General features: G+C 36.0%; 1 protein-coding gene across 1 annotated transcript in view; it reads right to left on the reverse strand.

Moving 5' to 3' along the window:
• Positions 1-21,006, reverse strand: part of prom (prominin) — a 37,744-nt gene extending 16,738 nt beyond the window's left edge. Inside the window, exons 1-9 of the mRNA XM_074099269.1 lie at positions 19,872-21,006; positions 19,615-19,670; positions 15,391-15,614; positions 7,424-7,611; positions 4,568-4,663; positions 3,479-3,681; positions 3,135-3,270; positions 1,131-1,301; positions 157-256 (exon numbers count right to left, since the gene is read on the reverse strand). Of these exons, the coding sequence (XP_073955370.1) occupies positions 157-256; positions 1,131-1,301; positions 3,135-3,270; positions 3,479-3,681; positions 4,568-4,663; positions 7,424-7,611; positions 15,391-15,614; positions 19,615-19,670; positions 19,872-20,862 (2,165 nt within the window). The 5' untranslated portion in view covers positions 20,863-21,006. The remainder of the gene's footprint in view (positions 1-156; positions 257-1,130; positions 1,302-3,134; positions 3,271-3,478; positions 3,682-4,567; positions 4,664-7,423; positions 7,612-15,390; positions 15,615-19,614; positions 19,671-19,871) is intronic.
• Between the last annotated feature and the right edge of the window lie 1,018 nt (positions 21,007-22,024).

Genomic DNA, 22,024 nt, shown 5'->3' on the forward strand with positions numbered 1-22,024 from the left:
CCTAAAATTCTATTTCATTTCTGTATGAAGCCTAAAAACTCTAAGATCTTTCGTAGGCACCTAGTAGGTACGTATTTTACTTACAATAGCGTCCGTTCCTAAGAAAAAACGGGAACTAAGAGTAAAACTGAATTACTTAGAAAAAAAAACACATACACTTGCAATGTTCGTTTGGCATGTTCTTTGCGGTTTCCACATCCACAGATCATGGCGAGGAGTACGAGAGTCATCACGAATCCCACAGCCACCACGCAGGCTAAAGTGCAGAAAAGAAAATTGTTGCTGTGAATAAAGTAAAGGAGTAAAGTCGTTGACATTTGTGTTCTCCGTTTGACAAAATACCGCACTCGAAAATGTGCAACATTAATTGATCCTAACTACTTCTGTTCTATAGCCAAGCGAATTGGCTCGTTGAAGTGGCAATGGGCGGGCCATATAGCACGGAGAGCGGATGGCCGTTGGGGCCGAAAAGTTCTCGAGTGGAGACCGCGGATCGGCAAGCGCAGCGTAGGACGTCCACCAACAAGATGGACGGATGACCTGGTTAAAGCTGCGGGTTCACGGTGGATGCAGGCTGCTGCCAACCGAAGCAACTGGAGGTCTGTGGGGGAGGCCTATGTCCAACAGTGGACGTCCTACGGCTGAGATGATAATGATGATGATGAAGATGATGACTTCTGTTCCGTCAACTTCGCCTTCCCAAGTAAACTCCATCTATGTAGGATACTTGTTATTATGAATACCTACTTATTGTACATAGATGTACCGATGTATTGAATAATGTTTTGCCATCGTATTTTGCCAGAAAAGTTCGTTTTTATCTAGCTGTCTCAACTAGCTGACTGAAGTTTATTAAAGCCAATTGAGATAGCGAGATAAACACGAACTTTTCCGACAAAATACGATGTCAAAACATTATTCAATAAATCTGTAGTCAACTCAACTCAAAGCCTAGCCACATCTGACCGAGATAAAATCTCGAAGTTTCAACCGCTAGTTGTGTTTGTTTATGCAATGCTATGCTAATGAAACCCACGATGTCATTTTTGGGAATTTTCTTTTGGATTAAGTGAAATCGCGGAATTTCAATTCAACTGACAGACCGCAGGTAAAATCAAGTAAGTACTTACCTAACAAAATCGTCCATCTCCAAAACTCATATCTGTGCACTCTTGCGAGGACGGACTCGAACTGCCGCACGACGTTGTGCAAACCTGCCGTTAGATGGCGCACTATGTCACTCAGAATACGCACGGCGCCTTGCACGGATTGACGCTTTGCTTCTATGTCGCGGAGAATTGCTGGAAATTGGAAACAAACCTATTTTTCATTTCCATAATCATAAAGGTCATCCACTCATTGTATCAGGTAATGATCTGATACAATGAGTGGTCAGGTCAGGTCATCGGGTCTTAATAGTTAAGTATTAACCTACATAAGTAGGTACTTAGGTCTGCATCAGTCCTTTTTAACCTCCTGTCGCATAGTGTCGACTTTTTGTATAGTGACATCCAAATCTTTCATAAGTGACATACCTATGTTCATAATACAAAAATTGACTCGGGAGGCAAGAGGAATATATTATTATAAAACTACGTGTGTAAGAAGAATATGTTCAATAAATATTTATATAAAAAGGATCCCTTTCGTTCGCGTTTTTTTACCTATTTTAATTTGGCATAATACATTTGGCATAATTTGTTTGCGGTTTTAGAATAATTTTAGTTGGTGTAATATATATTTGACTTAAGTATTAAACATATTACTAGCCTTAACGCGCGGCTTCGCTCGAACTGGAAATAGGTTCATCATCATCATCATCAGCCCGAAGACGTCCACTGCTGGACAAAGGCCTCCCCCTTAGAACGCCACAATGAACGACAACTTGCCACTTGCATCCACCCGGTTTCCCGCGGTTGGAAATAGGTTAATTCCGTCTTATTTGAACTATTGTATTTCCCGTAATTCCGCAATTTTTGAAATACACAACGATAACCGTTTACTTACACGATTTTTGTTACCATGGCAACGCTATAAATAAATGTATAGTGGGTGATAGACGTACGAAATTATAGTACGGGGTTTTTAAGTTTGTGAGCCACGAGCAAGATTTCAAACCGGTTAGATATCGTCGACGGTTTTAAAGTACGCCTACTTACGGTGACACGCAGGCGAAAAAGGGCGTCGAGCCATAAGTACGCGTACTTGCTCGTACGTCTGTCACCCACTGAGTTTAGCTAGGTTACGGTAACAATTTGAAAGGACACAACGCACAACACCATCTATTGATTGCAGACGAAGTTAACACGTCATCTTGAGAGCCGAGGTACGTCACCGTTTTTGGACAGTGCTCTCTATAATTCTTGTTTAAACTTAAAATATTATCCCACGGGAACGCATTTACAGGGATATCAAGTATCCTGTGTCTCAATGTAGATCTTTGTCAATCTGTTCTGTAGGTACACCAATTAAGTTTTATGTAAACCCGTTCAGCCGTTATTGCGTGATTGAGTAACAAACATCCAAACACCCAAACATCCAAACGTCCAAACATCTTCACAAATTTTCACATAGATAATATTAGTACTATTTTTTAGGCTAATAATTATTTTTCAGAAACCATAATTTCAGTTTTAGAATTTTATTACATGAATTAGGTTAGGTTAGTATGTTGTCCAGGCGCCAAGCGTCTAAACTACGCAGACTATTTTATGCATTCCAAGAGTGAACCGATAAAAAACCTAATGGATAGTAAAGTTCTAGCTTGTAATTTGACTTAGTAATAAATACGTACGGCTCATTACTGTAACTAGCCTTGATATAATAATATGTACACATTTAAAGAAATAAAAGAAAACAAGACGATATGGTGTAGCATGTCAAGGACGTAATAACATAACATCAAGAACCCGAGAATTTCGTTTATCACATGAAATTCAGGCCTTCTTTCCAGAATAAAACCGAAGTACCTAAATGAATTCGCAGAAAAGCAAAGATGTTTACGAAAAAATAATACAATGAAAGCAAACAAATACCATATTTGATCGATTCGCATTGCTAATGCTGATCGATTGTGAGTGAGCCCGAGTCGTGACCTACAAAATACAGTAGTATCCAGAAGTAGTTATACCTACCTTCTCTGATTTGAGTGGTTTGTGTTGATATCGCATGAGGCAAGGTTTGGAACTCCTGTCTAGCAGCTGATATTGCTCGAGTCAAGTTCTCCACTCCTAAACTACGGAGCTCCAGTAACTGCTGCTCTCGAAGTATCTGAAGTACAAAAGAATTTAAGTTATTAGCCTCATGGTGTTTTGTACAAAAATTGTCAGCATATTGTTTTAGTTCGGCTTGAGGGATTGATTGGTGGTTGGTGGTTATCATAGCCTAGTCCTACTTCAGCTTCGCCATTTTTGAACCCACATCTTGACTTGGAGCCACGCGACCAGGAATTGACTTAACGGTCATGTTTTGTACACACCAAATCAAATTTCAACTGCATTTCCAACGAATGAGTATTGACGGTATCGCAGAGCGGAGCATCCTTGCTGGTGCAATGTTTCTTAAGATTGTCCAGCTGCTTGGCCAAGTCCTTGATACGGTCTGATGCAGTGGATGCCAGTGCTCCAGCCCTGATGCTGACATCACGGAGAGATGCTATCTTAGAGCCAAGATCTTCACTTTCTGTGAAACAAAAAAATAGCACAGTTAGTAGCATGAATTATTTAACCTATAAATAGTAATAAGTAGGTAGCCACCTCAATCTTGACAAAAAAGACAAAATAACGTTCTAACTACGCCGATAGAACGTCGTTCTGTCTTTTTTCACGTGCTGCTGGGCAAAGTGGGTACATGTATCTGATCTTCTAAACTGCGTCTTCTTCAGCCTATCCTTTCCTTTTTCTTAATCACATCAGCTCTTGCAGGCAAATAAATTGAAATTGTGGAATCTACTTCCTTCGACAGTGTCTCCAGACAACTACAACGTAAAGGCCTTCAAGATAAGATTAACGCTCGATTTTAATGAAAATTTGCACTTTAAAGTTGAATATTTTGCAAAAAAATAACTGAATCGAAAAATCGTTGTAGCAACTCCCTAATGGTTTTAAAAGAGCTATCCAACGATACCCCATACTACAAGGTTGGATGAGAAAAAAAATCACCCCCATGCACTTTACTACGTCTATGGGAGGTGGTTTTTCTTTGGATTTTTTATTAAACCATTTTGTTGGCATAGTTTACATATATATTCGTGCGTCCCTGAGCAAAGCCGCGGACGGACAGATAGACAGACATGGCGAGACTATAAGGGTTCTGTTTTTATAATTTTGGCTACGGAACCCTAAAAAAGACTTATAGAAGCGATAGATTGTTTTTTTTTTATCATAAAAATATAAATACGTGTATCGCGTAGGATTATGCTATGCACATTTCCGCGATAGCAAAGGTTTTAGTTCATAGTTCATTATGGGTCTTCACAAAGTAACGCCTCATTCAATTAAAGTTGATCCAAGTAACCATGAATATCGAGAAATTTAAGAGTACAGATCAAAGCGTAACCTCCACCTACCCGTTATTATATCAGCCAGTGAATCGAACACCAAGTCGATTCCGCTCTCAGAAGCGATGGCCTGTCGAACAGGGTCCCCCAGGAGAGAGCCCACGTCTGGAAATAATGAAGCTAATTAGAGGAATAAGCTCGTTGACATTTATGCTTTGATTCATGTTTTTTTTTTCATTGATATTGGGATGAATGGGTTACACACGGCAGTAATTTCTGAATGATTAATGAATTTTTTCTCTATTTTTTACTTAATTTTGTATAGGTAAGGTAATCACAATCATCATCATCCCAGCTTACATACGTCCCACTGTTGGCCACAAGCCTCCTCTAAGACTTAGAGGACTTGGGTCGTAGTTCCCACGCGGGCCCAGTGTGGCTTGGGAACTTCACACACGCCAGAGAGTTGGTTCACAGGTTCGTGCAGATTTCTTAACAATGTGCATATTAAATTTCATCCAAATCCGTCAAGCTGTTTCTGCGTAAAGAAGTACAAACACACATACGTAGGCACTGATGAACTTTAATATATTATTAAGATTTGTTCGTAAAATAAAAGAAGAAGAAGCAGAACGTTTGTTGAAAAATGTCCTAACCCTGTAGTCCATAATAGCCCCTTGCTTTACCCATATAGCCTGTGACATAGATCGTCATGCAATGGTAACCTTTTTCCCACCTTTACTGCATTAGCACTATTACGCCCTGACACCAAGGTCTACAGTTGCGTGCAAGTGAAATGTAATGTCTATTAGTTTGTCCCTGTAACTTTACGTTTGCCTTTCACATTAAGCGACCTATGCGAAACCTTCCAGGGGACATTTTTAGGGTCCCGTACCTGTAAGATGCTACCAGGACCCTATTAATAAGTCTGGTATATCTACCTGTTTTATCTGTCCTATACCTTTATTTCCGGAATTCGGTCTGTCTGTGGCTTTATGTAGCTCCGAAAAGTTAAAAAGTTAGAAGCAAATTATTTCAATTTATAAGCACACTTTTTTATGACTACTTTTTTAATGAATCTTCTCGCATTGTCATTACGAGCATAAACTACACATTTGCCTTCTTGCCGGACCCTTCCCAACAGATGTTTTTTCAGAACCGGTGATAGATTATTTTGACATTTATAATTGCTTGTTATAGTCTAAACTTTGACTTTGATAAGAAATTCGCTTTTATCTAAATTCGTAAATTAAATAAAAGCTTGCAATAGTAATTGGTCAAAAGCGTGTGTTGATATGGAACCCTCCAGTAACGCAAGTCCAACTCGCACTTAGACAGCTTTTCCCGGTATGCTCGTTAGGGAAACTCAAACATCTGATAAGCTTAGGCATTTGAAAGTTTACTATTTTTTTCCAGGTCTAATGCCACTTGACAAATTCCCGTAGAAGGGTGGAATTCGGAAAGATACGCGTTTGAACATGTTTGGCTGTTTCTTTTTAAACTACTGAACATATTGAAGAAGTGAACATTATGTGTGTAGGGTTTATAATCGTGTACCTATCTTTTTACAGACCCAATTGAAAAAATCTTTCACTAATGGAAAGCTACACTATGCTTAATTTTCTTAGACTACTTTTTATCCCGGGAAATCGAAAAGTTTGCTGTCAAAGCAGGCTGTCAAATATTACGAGAACTTAGTCTCTAAATTTTTTAAACTTTTTTACATATCTACAGTTTTGTTTTTGGGTATTTTGTGAAATAATAAAGTATTTACATACCTACGTAAAATAATAGTGTTGTTGGACTTGTTGAGTTCATTTGTTAAACATAATTTTCACCATTGAATTGCATTTACTCAGTAAAACCAACTTTGTCTTGAACTTTGTGTATGTACCCATGACTGGAATTGAATTTAGATATGTTGTTTTTGAACTCTGGGCCACTGAATTATTTACAATTTAAATGATTTAAATATTTGGTGACGCTTGTCACGTCAAATACCTGAGATACGTTAACTAAAAAAAAATATGACTAAATATTATCTACACTTTTTTGGCAGTACGAACAAGATAATTTAGCATAAGAAATTAAAATACTTACCTACGCACAAAAACTGGTTAAAGACATTTACTTAACTTAAAAAACTGTATTTATGAAAATACAAAAAAAAAATAACTTTTTAAGGTCAAACTTACACTGTAAATAAATTGTACCTACTCCAATATCACATTGACGTTCCATTTTATTAATAAACTGAACTCAAGATATAGATATCGAATCTTGATTCAATCAAGATTCAAGACTCGACTGAACTCTGGTCTAAATATTGCTCTTAGTACATTAATAAGCCAATGAAGAGCTAAAGCTGGCTGATATGATAAACTTAATCTTGTCTTAATAATATTGTATTGTCTTTATCCTCAAATGGTTTTGGCAATAGCTTAATGTAAGCATTTGACCATTGGTGTTGTCAAAAATGCCTGGTGATTAGAAACGTATTACGTCAAGTCTGATCTGGTACTTACTTAGGGACCAAAATTTGATAGATTTTCATCGTTAGACGAAAGATATTCAATGCTAAGCATTTGTAGGCCTCCCCCAATTAACGCTACAACGACCGGTCTTACAGCATCCACATTTATCGGACTCCTACGGCCGGCGATCGGACTGCTGGACCTTTACCAGATTATTAGTTCACCTCGTGGGGGCCTAAGCTGGCTGTGTTTTTTTTTCATTACATCTCATTCAAGAACGCTTTTTACCCAATGGATATCGGTTCTTCAACGAATATGCTTGACAAAAGTCACTTAAAATCTCGTGTATAATAATACGAGTAAGTATAAGTTTCTGGCACATCCCTCTTCACTAACCCATTCCATTTGAAAATGGGAGAATCACACTGAGCTGTATTTTCTGAATACTTACTCCTCAAGTCTTCCCTGTAAGCTTGCACCACGATGTCCATCGGAGGAACCAGGCTGTGGTGCAACTCCCGCGCAGCCGCTGACAGCCACGTCGCTATGTCGGCGCAGGCGCAACTCAGCATATTTTGGCTGTCCAAAGCCGCGGCGGTGGCTTGTTCGTTGCTTACCGCCATGCCTGATATGAGTAAACTGAAAAAGATTTACGTAATATATGAATTTAAGAATAATTTTCTTAAAATAATATTAATTAGCTACACTATTTTTTTCTTAAGGCGGAAATAGTTCCCAGTGACCTTCTGCATACAATTGGATAAGGTCCTGCTCATAGTGCGCGTCATTAACGCCTCTTTTCTTTACACTTTGTTAAGAAAGTGTCTTAAAATTATAACACACCCAATTAAAATTAAATAATTTCTTGGATCAGGCGTTATTTTGCGAGGGGTCATATATTATCAACGAACTATAAACAATTACTTTACTCACCCGCGACAAAGCAAAAAACAAAACCGGCCAAGAGCGTATCGGACACGCCAAAGATAGGGTTCCGTAGCCATTACGAAAAAATCAAATAATATTTTTGTAAGGATTTCGTATATTGTATACGAAATCTTCCAAGTTTTGGTATATTATTATAGCTTAGGCTGCTATTTACTCTTAAACTGCTAATAATTCCCAAGCAATCTAAGCTGTTATATTTTTCCTGGTAAATTTGATATTCTTACCACCATCCTGAACTATTTCAAATGTTTCACATCAGTTTAGATTTTAGAGGGGGACGCTCGATTTTAATGAAAATTTGCATTTTAAAGTTGAATATTTTGCAAACAGGTCACTGAATCGAAAAATCGTCTTGGCAACCCCCCAATGGTCTTAAAAGGTCTATCCAACGATACCCCACACTATAGGGTTAGTCGAGAAAAAAAAATCACCCACACTTTACGTCTATGGGAGGTACCCTAAAAAATTTTTTTTTGTGTTTTTTTATTTTACTCCTTTGTTGGCGTGACTAATATATATATTCATGCCAAATTACAGCTTTCTAGTACTAACGGTCACTGAGCTTAGCCGCGGACATACAGACAGACAGATAGACAGACGGACAAACATGGTGAAACTATAAGGGTTCCTAGTTGACTATGGAACCCTAAAAACGAGCAAAGTAATTGTTTGTAGTTCATACTTAATTTGTTTGAAATAACTAGTACGCGTCAAATTAAACAATGTATTTCAATAGTGACTACCTAGTCGCCTGAGATTCTACCAAACTTTGATACCTAAAACTCAAATCTTATTTGTACAAAGTTAATAAATCACCAGCAGAGTTTTACACGAACGAGTGCAGATTGGCTGGCAATAAACTTGCTACAAAGAATGTTGAAAAACGAATCAGGAAATCTCGAATTTTAATTAGAGTTTGTGCTTAAAACAACTCAGGCAGAAGAAAATTATTTTTCTTCGGCTGTTTTTCACTACAAAGTAAGAGCGTTAACGGAGAAGAAATAGGGTTGATATCTTTTTTGTAATCATTTTTGTTACAAAGTTGTTCCACTGTCGATTAAGTAAGTACAAAACGTACAACAATAGAACAAAATTGTAACAAGCTGAAATACAACTGGTTTCTCGAACACGCATTTTACACTTTTGGTGTGTTCCGTAAGGCTGCTACTTACTGAAATGTTGATGCAGTTTACATTAGATTACCGTATCTTAAAGATAAAGAAAATTTATTTTTCAAACATGAGTTCCTCTAAACAATTATTCAATTGAATATATAGATGTTCAATAATTTTATGTCCTATCCTTCATGTCTTGCCTTGCATACAATTTTTTTACTTATGAATTTAAATAATTATACAATAAGAAAAAAAGGAAATAATTAAATTATAATCAATATTACATTAATGTTATAAAAATTTTACATTTAATAATCTTATTCATAACTTTTTTTTAATGTGGGTCCTTTTGTACATTTTATAGCTGTAATTGTGTTGATAACGTACATACAAATGAAATAAATGAAAAGGTAAAGGCAGACTATAGTCCTCGACATCGGTTTCGATGACGGCGGCCCAAGACAATATAACAATTTATTTTAAAAAAATTACATAAACTAAAAAAACTTATTTCCTAACGTGAACCCTAATATGGCTTACTAAAATTACTAAGTTAGACTACAATGTACTCCTACTCGTAGGAGCATAAAATAATTCATGCCAAGGTGGGTACTTATTCTTGTTAAAAACATAAGGGATAATTCAACTTTCACAACGTGTATTTATTACTTTTTCACTTCTCATGCTCTTAAAATGTTACTTCAGTCTCTGCATATCGGGACTAAAGCTCGTTTTTATTCTCTAGGGATTAAAGTTCTTTTTTAAGTTACGTTGGAAACCCCTAAACAAAACAGCCAACACGGTGTTTGTGAATGGAGGATTTTTATGGCGTGGAAATAACCTCAAAATGCTAACTGTACAAAAATATTTAAAAAATAACACGATTTAGTTTCGTAAAACACAATTAATGACTACGAATATGAATCTATTCAATTATACTAAGGATTCATTCATTTTATTATGCATAGTCCAATAAGTTTTAAAATAGTTTCAATTTTTAAACTGTTGACTAAATATGCAAGCATTTAAAACGTCACTTCATAAACAATAAAAGAAAAGAAAAAATCGCGCAACAATTTTTTTCCCTATTTGAATTTTGAACAGATGGCCTGTCCATAAGTCGAGCGTACGTTGTTAAAAAGTAATATTGTAATTTTAAACAGAACATTTGTTTTTTTCCTCGCTATCAAAGTGAAAAGGAGTGTATAACGCGAGACTAAACACTCGCTCTGCTCGGGTGGATGAACATCTCGTGTCATTATGGCTTGTTTTAGTCCCTTGTTGAACAATCCACTATTTCTGACTTCCGACCGTGAGACGAGAAAAAGCATGTTTACATTTGCTCAACAACCTTCGAGTCGCATGGTTTCACCTCCGTGTTAATTTATACTCTGTGGTGTTAATTCATTTTCCCCTTCGGAAACATTCACAAGATTACATTTATTGGGTGCTTGTTTACAGCTGAATCTTACTTGTTTTGCAAACAATTTTTTAAACGCCGGCTAAATCGGTGTTTATATTTCAAATCAACTTTTTCCTTTACCTTATTGAGACTTAATGGGATTCAAACTCAATACTATTTCAATAAAGGAAATAAGTAATTAAGAGAACGGAAAAGAGCCAATGGGACTCGTATTATAGTGGTAGGGTATAAGGATAAGTACCGAAGTCATTATAAATCTTCGAATTATTAGGGTTCAGTACTTCAATCGGCAAAACGCAAACTTTATAATAACATTAGTAATCCATTTATTTCGAACACATGCCCTTATGGTATCACTTTGCTGTCCATCCGTTCGCCTGTCGAGACTATTTATCTTAAGAATGCATGGAATCCGTTATTATCCCTTAGACGACCGGATAGCTAAATAGTTAGTGACCCTGACTACGCAGCTAGTGGTTGCGGGTTCGATCCCCGTGACGGGCAAATATTTGTATGACGAATACGAATGTTTTTACTTGAGTCTTGGATGTTTCTTTGTATGTATTTTAGTATATATGTATGTCTCTCCGTTGTTTAGCAGCTATAGTACAAGCTTTGCTTACTTTGGAGGTAGGTCAATTGGTGTAATTTGTCCCAAGATATATATTATTACAGCAGTAAAAATAACATAGGTACAGTAGTAAGCTTCAAAAGTAGCGGATTACTTTTTTACTCTGTCGCATTGACACATTGACAATGACAATTGGCGTTTAGTAAGTGGCTGTAAAATGAAAAAGTAAGAAAGTGTACCTGTACTTTTGATGCTGACTGTACCTATTTCTAAGTCAACTCGATCAAAAGATACAGTCGTTAAAAAAGACGTTTCCTTGCAATATTCCGGGGAATGGAATCAAAACTCATAGGGTACTTCGAGTTGTCATAGAAACTTGCAATTTGGTATGAAGATAGCGCTTATAGCAAAATTGCCTGAAAATCTTATTTGTTCATGTATGTCTGTCTATGTCAGTAATCCATCAAAAATGATCACATATTGCGTACAGGTTCATAGATACCTAGAAATTTGAACGGAACCCTCGGTGCGCGAGAACTCGCACTTGGCCGATTGTTCTCAAATTAAATTTCATTATGATCATGGTTTCTGCGGAAAGACGTTCGCTGCTGAACAAAAGCTTCCAAGGATCGATTGAACTTACAACATTTGGAGGCTGTTTCACCACCCATTGATTAATTTTAACTGATGTAATGCCGTCTCCGTCTATTCAAACAAAACAAACAGAGACGGCATCACATTTATCCGTCAGTTAAAATTAATCAATGGGTGGTGAAACAGCCCCTTATAATACCTAACATACGGTTGGGCAGACTGACAACAACATTTTTGAACATGAAACTACCGTGAGGCTCACTAATATTAAATACACATGTTTCGGGCTAATCCGTAGCCCTTCCTCTTCGAAACAACGCGCCTCAGCGGCTGCTGCAACACGCGCACTGCGCGCCGCCGCTCTGCTCGCGCGACTACCCGACGAAACTGACACCAGCGCACAACTACCCGCGGTTTCATTTTCATTATAACTGACAAAAGTAGGGTAGCACACTACACTAATAACATCGCTCTGCAAAGGTACGTTCACACTCACCGATGACGCAGCACAAGTATTTAACACCGTTTTGCAACACGGAGGTACCGTCCAACCACTATCCCGGTTAAAATTCGGATGACGACTAATCTCGATGGCTTCACGCACTTTCCGCAGAATGAAAAAGAATTCTCTCGCAAGTACAGATACCCTATCAAATCACCATCATCAAATGTAGCAGTTTGGCGAGAATATATAATGTGTAGTACCTAAGTTGTAATTTAAATATATAAATAAAAAAAAAAACTGATTTAGTGCATCGAATCCGAGTCCATTGAGTGCTCGGCCACAGCAGACCTCTTGTCGTCCTGTTTTTTATACTGCGAATTTGCTCCAATACCCTTGTGGAAACGTTACGTCCAGTCTCTCTGATATAGTTTTTGCCACAGGAACAGGTAAACGCGGGTAGTTTTGCGCCGGTGTCAGTTTCGTCAGGTAGTCGCGCGAGCAGAGCGGCGGCGCGCAGTGCGCGTGTTGCAGCAGAAGCCGAGTCGCGTTGCTCCGAAGAGGAAGGGCTACGGATTAGCCCGAAACATGTGGGGCTAAACTCGATTTAAGACGTGAGTTATCCGGGTCAATATATTTAATATGACAACAACATTATTTACATTAATCAAGAAACTCGCTTCCTGCATCTGTTTTTCCGGACAAATACAATATACTTATTATGGCTTCAAGGCTGGAGTGAATTCTTCTAAACATACGATTTGGTAAGATAGAGTTCAATTCTTGGTCAGTTTAAAAAAGGCCATAAAATTTTGAAAACCAAAATCCAGTGTAGCAAATTTATTGAAAAGATGGATGATACAGGCTGATGTAGGTACTTTTATAATAAAATCAAGTTTAAGGCGCACCTCTAACAGAAATATTTATTCATTATTACTAATATTATAAATATATACAAAAGTATATAATTAACTTGGTCTGTGTGTTACCTCTTCATTCCGCTTGAAACCGCTTAACCGATTTAGATAAAATTTGATATGGAGATGATAGGGACGGGGTCGCAAGCAACAGTTAGCAAGAAATATATTTAACGAGAATTATCTCAAATATTATTAAAATATTTTTCGAGAGACGTAAGTTAATTAATCATTTCGTCAATTATATTGTAATCGCAGAGCGAACAGCCGAAGTAAAATGATAACGTTGTTAACAAGTAAATTAAATTCTGGTGTCATCCCAAGTGCTCGTTAAAGTTGAAGAGCAAATTGGTAACTGTGCTCCGGCACTTCATTTAAGTTTTCTTTACTTAATGTTTACGCGAAGAGAGCAACGCGGCAAAAGCTATTTTAAACTTTATTTAGATTCAAAGCAAGTTATAATCTGTATTGATTACATTTCCCACATTTCCCACTAATATTATAAATGGAAAAGTTTGTTAGTATGTAAGTGTGTACTCGTATGTTTGTTGGTCATTCATGCTAAAACGGCTGGATGGATTTATTATAAATTTGGTATGTAGATAGCTGGATATCTGGAATAACACATAGGCTACTTTTTATTCCCATATTCCCATGGGATCGGGATAAAATCTTGAAATACCTAACACTGGGTCAGGTCATAAATTTGGCACTGTGTTTTTAATGTAACGTCATTGAAGATTTTTGGAAATCCTATGGGAATTCAGAAAAATCCAGAAATACCAATTCAAGTACTGAAGCTAATGGTTTACGCTTGCGAAGCCGCAGGTATACACTAGTAAAGAGATAGAAGCGTTCAAAAAATGTTTCTCAAATAAAAATAAAAAAATATCCCCTAATCGTATGTTGCTTTTGCCCCGGTAAGTAGAAAGTTCACGTTGAACGCAGACACACTGATAGCTTTTATTATTATTGAATTTTTTAAGCGACGGGCGCCGAAGCACAGATAGACCTAAGAAGAAGGCTCTTTAAAAGGGTAGGTACAGTGAGATTTTATGTTGACATCATATATGCATTTCATTTTTGTTTTTATGTACCTTGTTTTGTAATCTTGTTTTTGTTTTGTTGACATTTTTCACAGTTTTGTGAAGTGAATTTTATATTTAATTTTATTGTTTTTGAAATTTTAATTATTTGATTGTTCGTTTGATTGATTGTTCCTGTTGCATAAATTTTACTTACATTTAAGTATATTCTTGTTTTGCTTTTAATAATTATTATTAAAATTAATTCTAATTTGACATTCTAAATTCTATTTTTTATTTTTTATTCTGGCTGACAATTTATTGTAACAAGATTTATTTTTTGTATACATTTGTCGATCATTTTGTGAATTTCTTGTAATTAACTGAAATGTGTTTATAATGTATTTTTCAAAAGGTAATAAATAAATCTAATCTAATCTAATCTAAGAGCGATTCCAGCCGGACTGGCAACATTTTGCCGAAACCAGAGACGAGTGGAAGGACACACAATCTACATTTGACACAGTAGGTACCTAAATCACAATCGCATCATCTCGGCATATTTACCTACGTCCCACTGTCGTGCACAGGTCTCTTGTCAGAATGAGAGGGCTTGGGCTGTAGTTCCTACGCGGGCCAAAAGCAGGTTGGGAAAATCACGTATGTGGGTTTTCTAACGATGTTGTCCCTCACCGTAAAGCTCGTGGTAAATTTCAAATGTGATTTTGGAAGACAATATCGAAAAAATCAAGAGTGCGAGCGCATGCTCTAATCTATGGCCCTTTGCTTGAGAGGCCATAGGTCAAACCACTAAGCTACCAGGACTTCTACAGTGCATAAACAGTGTTGCCTGTGGCTTAGTCACAAAATCTAGTGACTTATGGGACTATTTAGGAACTTTTTTTCAAGCGTTTCTTACATTTCATTGGTTTTTTGTAATGTTCTCTATACATTTAGTGACATTTGGGGCTAATTTTCTACAAACTGGTGCCTTTTTGCAAATTTTCTAGCGAATTCCAAAAAACAGTACAGTGGCAACACTGTGCTTCGTCAATAAGTCGTCGACAAATTGACAATAACTTTTAATTACTTTTTAAAGCACAAATAATTCACTGAATAAATAATTTTACTAATGTTAAAATAAAATCCCAAATAACAAAGCTGATGAGTGATGACCGACGTCTAAATAGGTTTTTAAGTGCTAACATCTTAAGTACAAACTATCTTAAGTACTACATTTCTTAAAAAAACTTAGAACTCAGAAGGATAACGTGTCTGTAAAAGTAATGTAAAGTCATTATATACGTTGGAGCCCCGACGTATGTACGCTAAGCTAGCTCTACAGAAAGCTTTTACTCCTACTTATTATCAATTATAACTTACCAACACAAAAGTGCCACGAATAAAGTCACAACAACCAACACTCTGTCATTGTAATCCGATTCATCTGCATCAGGGAACAGAGCTCCAGTCTCTAACTCCTCATCGCAGCCGGATTTTGAAAATAGCGACAGTAAACAGAGTATCAGCATATACGCAGGTATAATCAAAGCTATACATGCGAATGCTACAACGATCACTAAGAACGTTGATTCCACTGTAATAGACTGAAAAAAAAAACATATCAATTAACATTTGACAACTGGGTGGCCAGTTAGTGAACCGAATATAAAAACTAGACGTTTCAGATTTAGAATGACAGGGTTGAGAACTTCTATAATGTATTTAAGTGTGTATTATTACCTATATATGTATGTTTAATCGTTGCCTAGTACTTACCAAAGGACCAAAAAGCCTTGCTTAATTCGAGACTACATCCACTTGGTATATTTTGCCCCATATTTTTTTTTTACTTTAATACTATTATACTAGTCAAAATTTCACTTTATTTATTTAACATTCGGATGTTTCTAATATGTTAGAAAAGGACAGTACTTTTGATTTATAATAATAACTTGTTATTAAAACAGATTATAATTAAGACAAATATAATTTTCGATAACGAGCAAGAAGAGGAACACGCTGTATTGTTAACAAATATATCGATATCAATCGGTAAGATATCAAATGACGGTACTTAATTAATCTCCAATTAATTTCCGGAAAATAATTATTGAAAATTTCTGAAAAGTTTTGTTTTGATACTCGTAGCTGAAAATTTGGATCATGTCCGACAAATTAAATAATACAAGCTATTCAGATTAGATTAGATTTAGTTATGAAAAAATACATTATAAATACATGTCAGGTAATTATAAGAAATTCACAAAAGGATCGTCAAATTGTATACAACATAATAATAATAATAATAGGTATATGATAGTGGTAAAATGGTTCTCTATCGTTTGCCCGAATTTCATATGCCCGAATGTATCGTTTTCTAGAATTTTCATTTGCCATAAAGTAATTTATTTCTGAAATAGTAATTTCTTCAGAGTTGATATTAAACTAACCTAACCTACTGCATTCTATATGATGACATTTTAAAAAATCCTGAAAATAGCACGGTTCTATATATTTTATGGCAAACGTTGGTATGGCAAGTGAAATTAGGGCAAATGAAATTCAAGCAAGTAAATGTAAACGTGGTAAAATATCATATAGGTATCAGGATCATTTTGCATAATAAAACCGAGTGTAATAGTTGTTAGCGGTACGCCAAAAAAGCTGCAAATGGTGTTACAAGCATTAACATCAATTTGACCCGTAGCACGAAAAAAAAAAAAAAAAAAAAGGAGAGGAGTTATGACGTCATCTTTTTGGTTAACTATTGTTTGCCCGAAGTTCATATGCCCAAAACTTTATTTGCCCAAATCTTTCGTTTACTAGAAAAATATTTGATATATTCTAATTTTCCCGAAAATTAGATGCCATAATGATACTAATGCAATACGTATTGTTTTCCATATTATTAAGTGCAATAATATTATTTAATAGAATATTCAAACGCCATACTAAATAGTGTTTATTTTGATTATGATTGATTAAAATTGCTTTTTTCTATTACTAATCTATAAACAATCAATCTATTATCTTTATTATTCGGGCTGCTATAAAAAATTACCTAACGATACGTTCCGCTTCGCTCCCACCTTAGCCTTCGGAATCTAACCTATCCGAGTTGCTTCTGCACCGAATCGTCTTGCTCGCTCGCACAAATCAAATGTCGCATTTCTAACCTAACCTAATCTATGTGATTAAAATTTATCTAATTCAAAGGCTTGTTTGACGTATGGGATTTATCAGTATATATAGTGACGATACCCACCATTTACATGGATGGCAAATGATATTATGGCATGAGATACTTATGACTTACAATGATTATGAATAATTAAATTATTGAAATTAATATTATGGGCAACAAAGATTCTGTCATTTGATTAATATGGTAAACAATGAGTAGTGAAAATGAATTTATAAGAAACAATATTATGGCGGTTGAATATTATACCAAAAGGTATACCAACTTGGTTCAGTCACCAGCATTAATATCTGCCACAGCAGAGCGTGCAAAATATCTGACACGTCCTTCCGGCCCTAGAAATAGAGTCGTATCAGATATTTATGCACGCTTGTTGTGTCAGATATTGGTGGTGTAGTATCGTCCATTGTAGAAATATAGGCAAATTGGGAAATTAACACCATTATGTAGACTACATGACGATGCAATGTAGACAAGATAGCATTGAAGACTTTAGAAAAAGGTTGACGATGACGAGTTAAGTAGATGTTGACATATAATTACGAACAAATTAGGAAGGTGATAGAAAAGGAAACTATTTTCTTAGGCTACCTTGTGCTCTATAAAACGTAACGTAACGTAAAAATATCTCTTAAAAACGGTGTGCATTACCTCTTTTTAATTTCGAACTACTTATTAGAACTAAACTAGCGCAGCTGTTATTGTGTCAATCAATAATACTTAAGTAACATACAAAAATAAATTACTTTAAGAGAGAGCGCTTAAATAATAAGCTGTGCCAGATTAAAAAATACTCCAGGAAAAAGATACTTTGTAATTACGAAATGACCAATATGTCTTGCCGGAAAGAAAAATGTGCTCTTCCGAAAATAAGTGAGGGGAATCTCGGTATAATCATGCTTTTACTACGCCCCCAGGGCAAATGTAATTTAGAAATATACATAAAATTACTCGCTTTGCCGAAATATTTCTTTTTACCTAAAACATAGACAACGATAAAAACATTAGGCAATTCGGATACGTAATGATCTGAAATTATTAAAATTTTTAGTTGCAGTATTTTGAATAAAAAGAAGTGAGTAAAGTAAATCGAAGTTCGTATTATCGTACCGTCCCGCTGACCGACCTGACCGATTTTTTAATACGAGAGTGAGAAGGATGGTATGATACGAACTTCGATTTTCGAATTTCGTTGTAGCCCTTCAGTTTATACTAGTAGGTACGGGTAATAGACTAATAGTTAGTATTCTTTGGTACGGGGGTCAATTGACGCCTGATTGATTTTGTTTTTTTTTATCATAATTATGTAAGTACAAAGAATTTAAGTATAAATAAGCACTTCTATTGGTTAAAAAAATATTTGTGTTTGTATGTATGTAAATAAATTATTATTGTTTATTCATTTTCTTGATCCAATTGACTTGAAATTTGGTAAATGTGTAAGCGCTGAAATGTCATTGAATACCGTCAAATTAAAGGACATATTGTGTGTAAAACCCTTTACTGTTATTTATTAACACACTAACGTTTATAGGTAAACAAACACTAACACTCTAAAAGCAGTTCCATGTCGTTATATCGTCATTAAGTACGTGTAAGTCTGACGTGCAGTGCATTAAAGACAAAGCCATTAACACCAAAGGTTTCGGCACTATCAAGTTGCCGGACGCTCTCCTTTTAAACTGTCAGTTGGACGACTTTATATCTATAGCTAGGAGTTAATACGCACATAGAGTGGGCACTGGGAAGAAGTAAAGATAGAGTCTAAAATGTGTCGGCTGCATTCGATTCAAATTTAGAAAAGCCCGATTGATGGAATACTTTTCTCACACTTTGGACACAATTTTCTTAGAACCTACTCTAATATTCGACACTTTCATTTAAAAAACAGTCATACTGATAAATTGATAATAGGTGTAATTAGCATACTTTAGTGAAAACACGTTTTGATACTACAAGCAATATTTTTAGAACATTTGAGAACAATATCAATCTTAATCAAGACATTTGAAGCTTTGACTTAATTTTTAATCAAAATAAACAAATTGAGAAGAGAAGCGAACAAACTGACCATTTATTTAAGGCAACGAGTAAATAAGTGCGATTTGTTCCCAATATTGGGCTATCCGGATCCAAATAGATGTGCGGGATTTATTTTATACTAAATCTAAGCGAGATTGGTCCGCGTTATCTTATTTCGATTTTTGTGATGTGATAATAGCAAGTGATTCAAGTTTAGAAAACAATTTAATAAACTAGCGAATTAAAGGGATATAACCTAGGTATACCTTTACTACAAAGATGCATAATTTATTAAGGAGCTTTTAAAAACCATCAAGTCTGAGCAATACTTTCACAAACGTCACATCTCTATCACTTTATTTTAATGTGAAAACTTGTACCTGCAAGAATGAGTAGGGAAATGAAAACTTTCCCCATACAACGTCCTTGACGAGACCTAAAATTAAAACATAAATGTTTATACAGCTCATGCATGTATATCTATGTATGACTGTACCCACATTTTTAAAACAGCGCAAGCAAATATTAATTAAACATTCGATCGCCTCGTGAACTAATATGGCCTTGTGGCGTTTTAAAACTGCTGTTTAAAAATTAAAAGAAATAAGATGATTTCGGATAAAGTTACTTTACTTACCCACTGGAAATTCAAACGGGTAGATTAAAGCAAAGAAGTGTGACATAAACCCGAAAGGATGGAACCCCTCTTCCGGCTTAAGTGTCGGTATCAAATAGGTCTCCGTCTGAGGTGGCCCGCCGAATCTTATTTTACTTCTGTCCTTCGCTTCGAACCAATCTTCTGTGTAACTCGCCCTAATATTGTTTTCGGTCACCACAACATCTACTGACATGTTGAAAGATTCCGTCGGATTGTTGAATATATCCCTTGTTATAGGTATCATTTGAATAGTAGTTGATGGTATCATCGTAGTAGAGGGTTTCGCTATTTTCCTTATTAACAACGAGTCAGATTTTTGGACGGGTCCATTGACAGTATTGCTGGCCCTCAAGTTGTTGTATTTGTTCAACCAAGACTTTATAGCTATCGAGTTATTTGTGTCGGCGGCATCCCTTTTACTCAATCCTTCGCTCCATATACTTCCAATTTGCCTATTCTTTTGGAATCGCGAATCATGATCAGCGTCTTGCATATCTAACGGGGGTTGTATAGATATTCGCTGATTATCTCTGAAATTTGTTTCCATACAGCTATCCCAAACTAAGGCCAGAGGCTTGATGTTAGTGTCGACCGCCTTCATTTCTTTCTCCTTAGCATTTCTATCAAAGGCTGATAAATTGAAATTTCCTTCGTGCTCATCGTCATATTTTTTATCCGTTACCTTTTTGTTTTGGTGCGGGTAAATTGTGGGAATTGCTTGGTAATTCTCCGACTGTGGCTGTACGCCTGGTGCGCTAGCGCCAACGACATTTAAATTGTTTCCGGCGGAGGCCGCGGGCGTTGCTTCCGATGTAGTCCGGATCTGTCGGATTTGCAAGGCAAAAATGGCGTCTGTAGAGCCTTCTGGTAACTTGTTTACCTCGAGCGCTGGATTCAACGTGGTTACGCTTATTTGCGCGGTCTTAGCCCGATTGAGAAGAAATATAAAAATTAGAGCTATTGCTGCCATAACTGGGAGAATTTATTAGTTCATATTTATTTGTAGCGTGTTGAGTGGTGTTCCGTGAGGCCGCGGGGCAGTGGACTGAGGATTTGTAGCACTTAGCAGTCTGCCTGCCGACGTTGCACAATCGTATCGAGCTGGCTCCACGGGGCCTTACTGGATTATGTAAAGAGTACTTAACGAACAGAGCCCCGCGTTCGTCGCGATGCGAAACACCTTCTGTTGATTTTGTGAGATAGCACAGAATTATTTATTTTGTAAAAACTTTGCCAACAATAGCACAGTACACAGATAAGTCAATTACTATTAGTGTAGTACCCACTAGTATTTACGGAAATATAAAAACTATAATTGTTTCCTGTATCGAGCTCTTGAATACGAGAATCGGAATATGATTAATTAATCTGTTTAGATCGTATGACCCGCGTAGTAAAACAAGATTCAACAAATTATCATTTACTCTGTTTTTTACGATAATTTATTTTGATAACTACCTGCCATAAAACGTTGAATATGATTTTTAAATACCGGTAACCATTCACTACTCTGTGTTCGTATCTATTGAGTTTACTAACTAAAACGAGACACACTTAATTTTTGTTCCAACTAGTGGCTTTGTAGATCAACCATTAAATAAATATTTGGGTATACATTACTTAAACCAAGTTTACTTATCTACTTAAGTAAACATTACAATTTACTCTTTACTCTTTATTGTACATCACGTATTTAAAGAAAATAGAGAAACAGAAACATAGAAAAGTATATAAGGTAAGTAATAGGCGGCTTTATCGCTTAAGAGCAATCTCTTCCTGGCAACATTTATATTTCATGTTTTTTTTTTAATAAAATAAATTAATATCGATATACGAAATGTAGTGTAATTTTCAAGATTTAATTGGTAAATACATATAAAAAATATTAACTTCATCTATTAATTAGGTACCTGGATTGGAATGCAAATTAAGTAGATTTATTTATTTATTTATTTGTTCAATACGAAGTCAGGCTTACAGTTTGCACCAAAACGCCTAGCTCGTTAATACTTAATACTATGCTAAAAATAACATTATTTTAGATAAAAGTGCTCCCCAACCATCGGCAAACACGTCAGCATCCTGGATTTCAGTCAAAAATTCATTTAGCAGCGCAATTGCCCTGGCCGTTG

Source organism: Choristoneura fumiferana, chromosome 16 (assembly GCF_025370935.1).
Source record: "Choristoneura fumiferana chromosome 16, NRCan_CFum_1, whole genome shotgun sequence".
Classification (NCBI taxonomy): Eukaryota; Metazoa; Arthropoda; class Insecta; order Lepidoptera; family Tortricidae; genus Choristoneura; species Choristoneura fumiferana.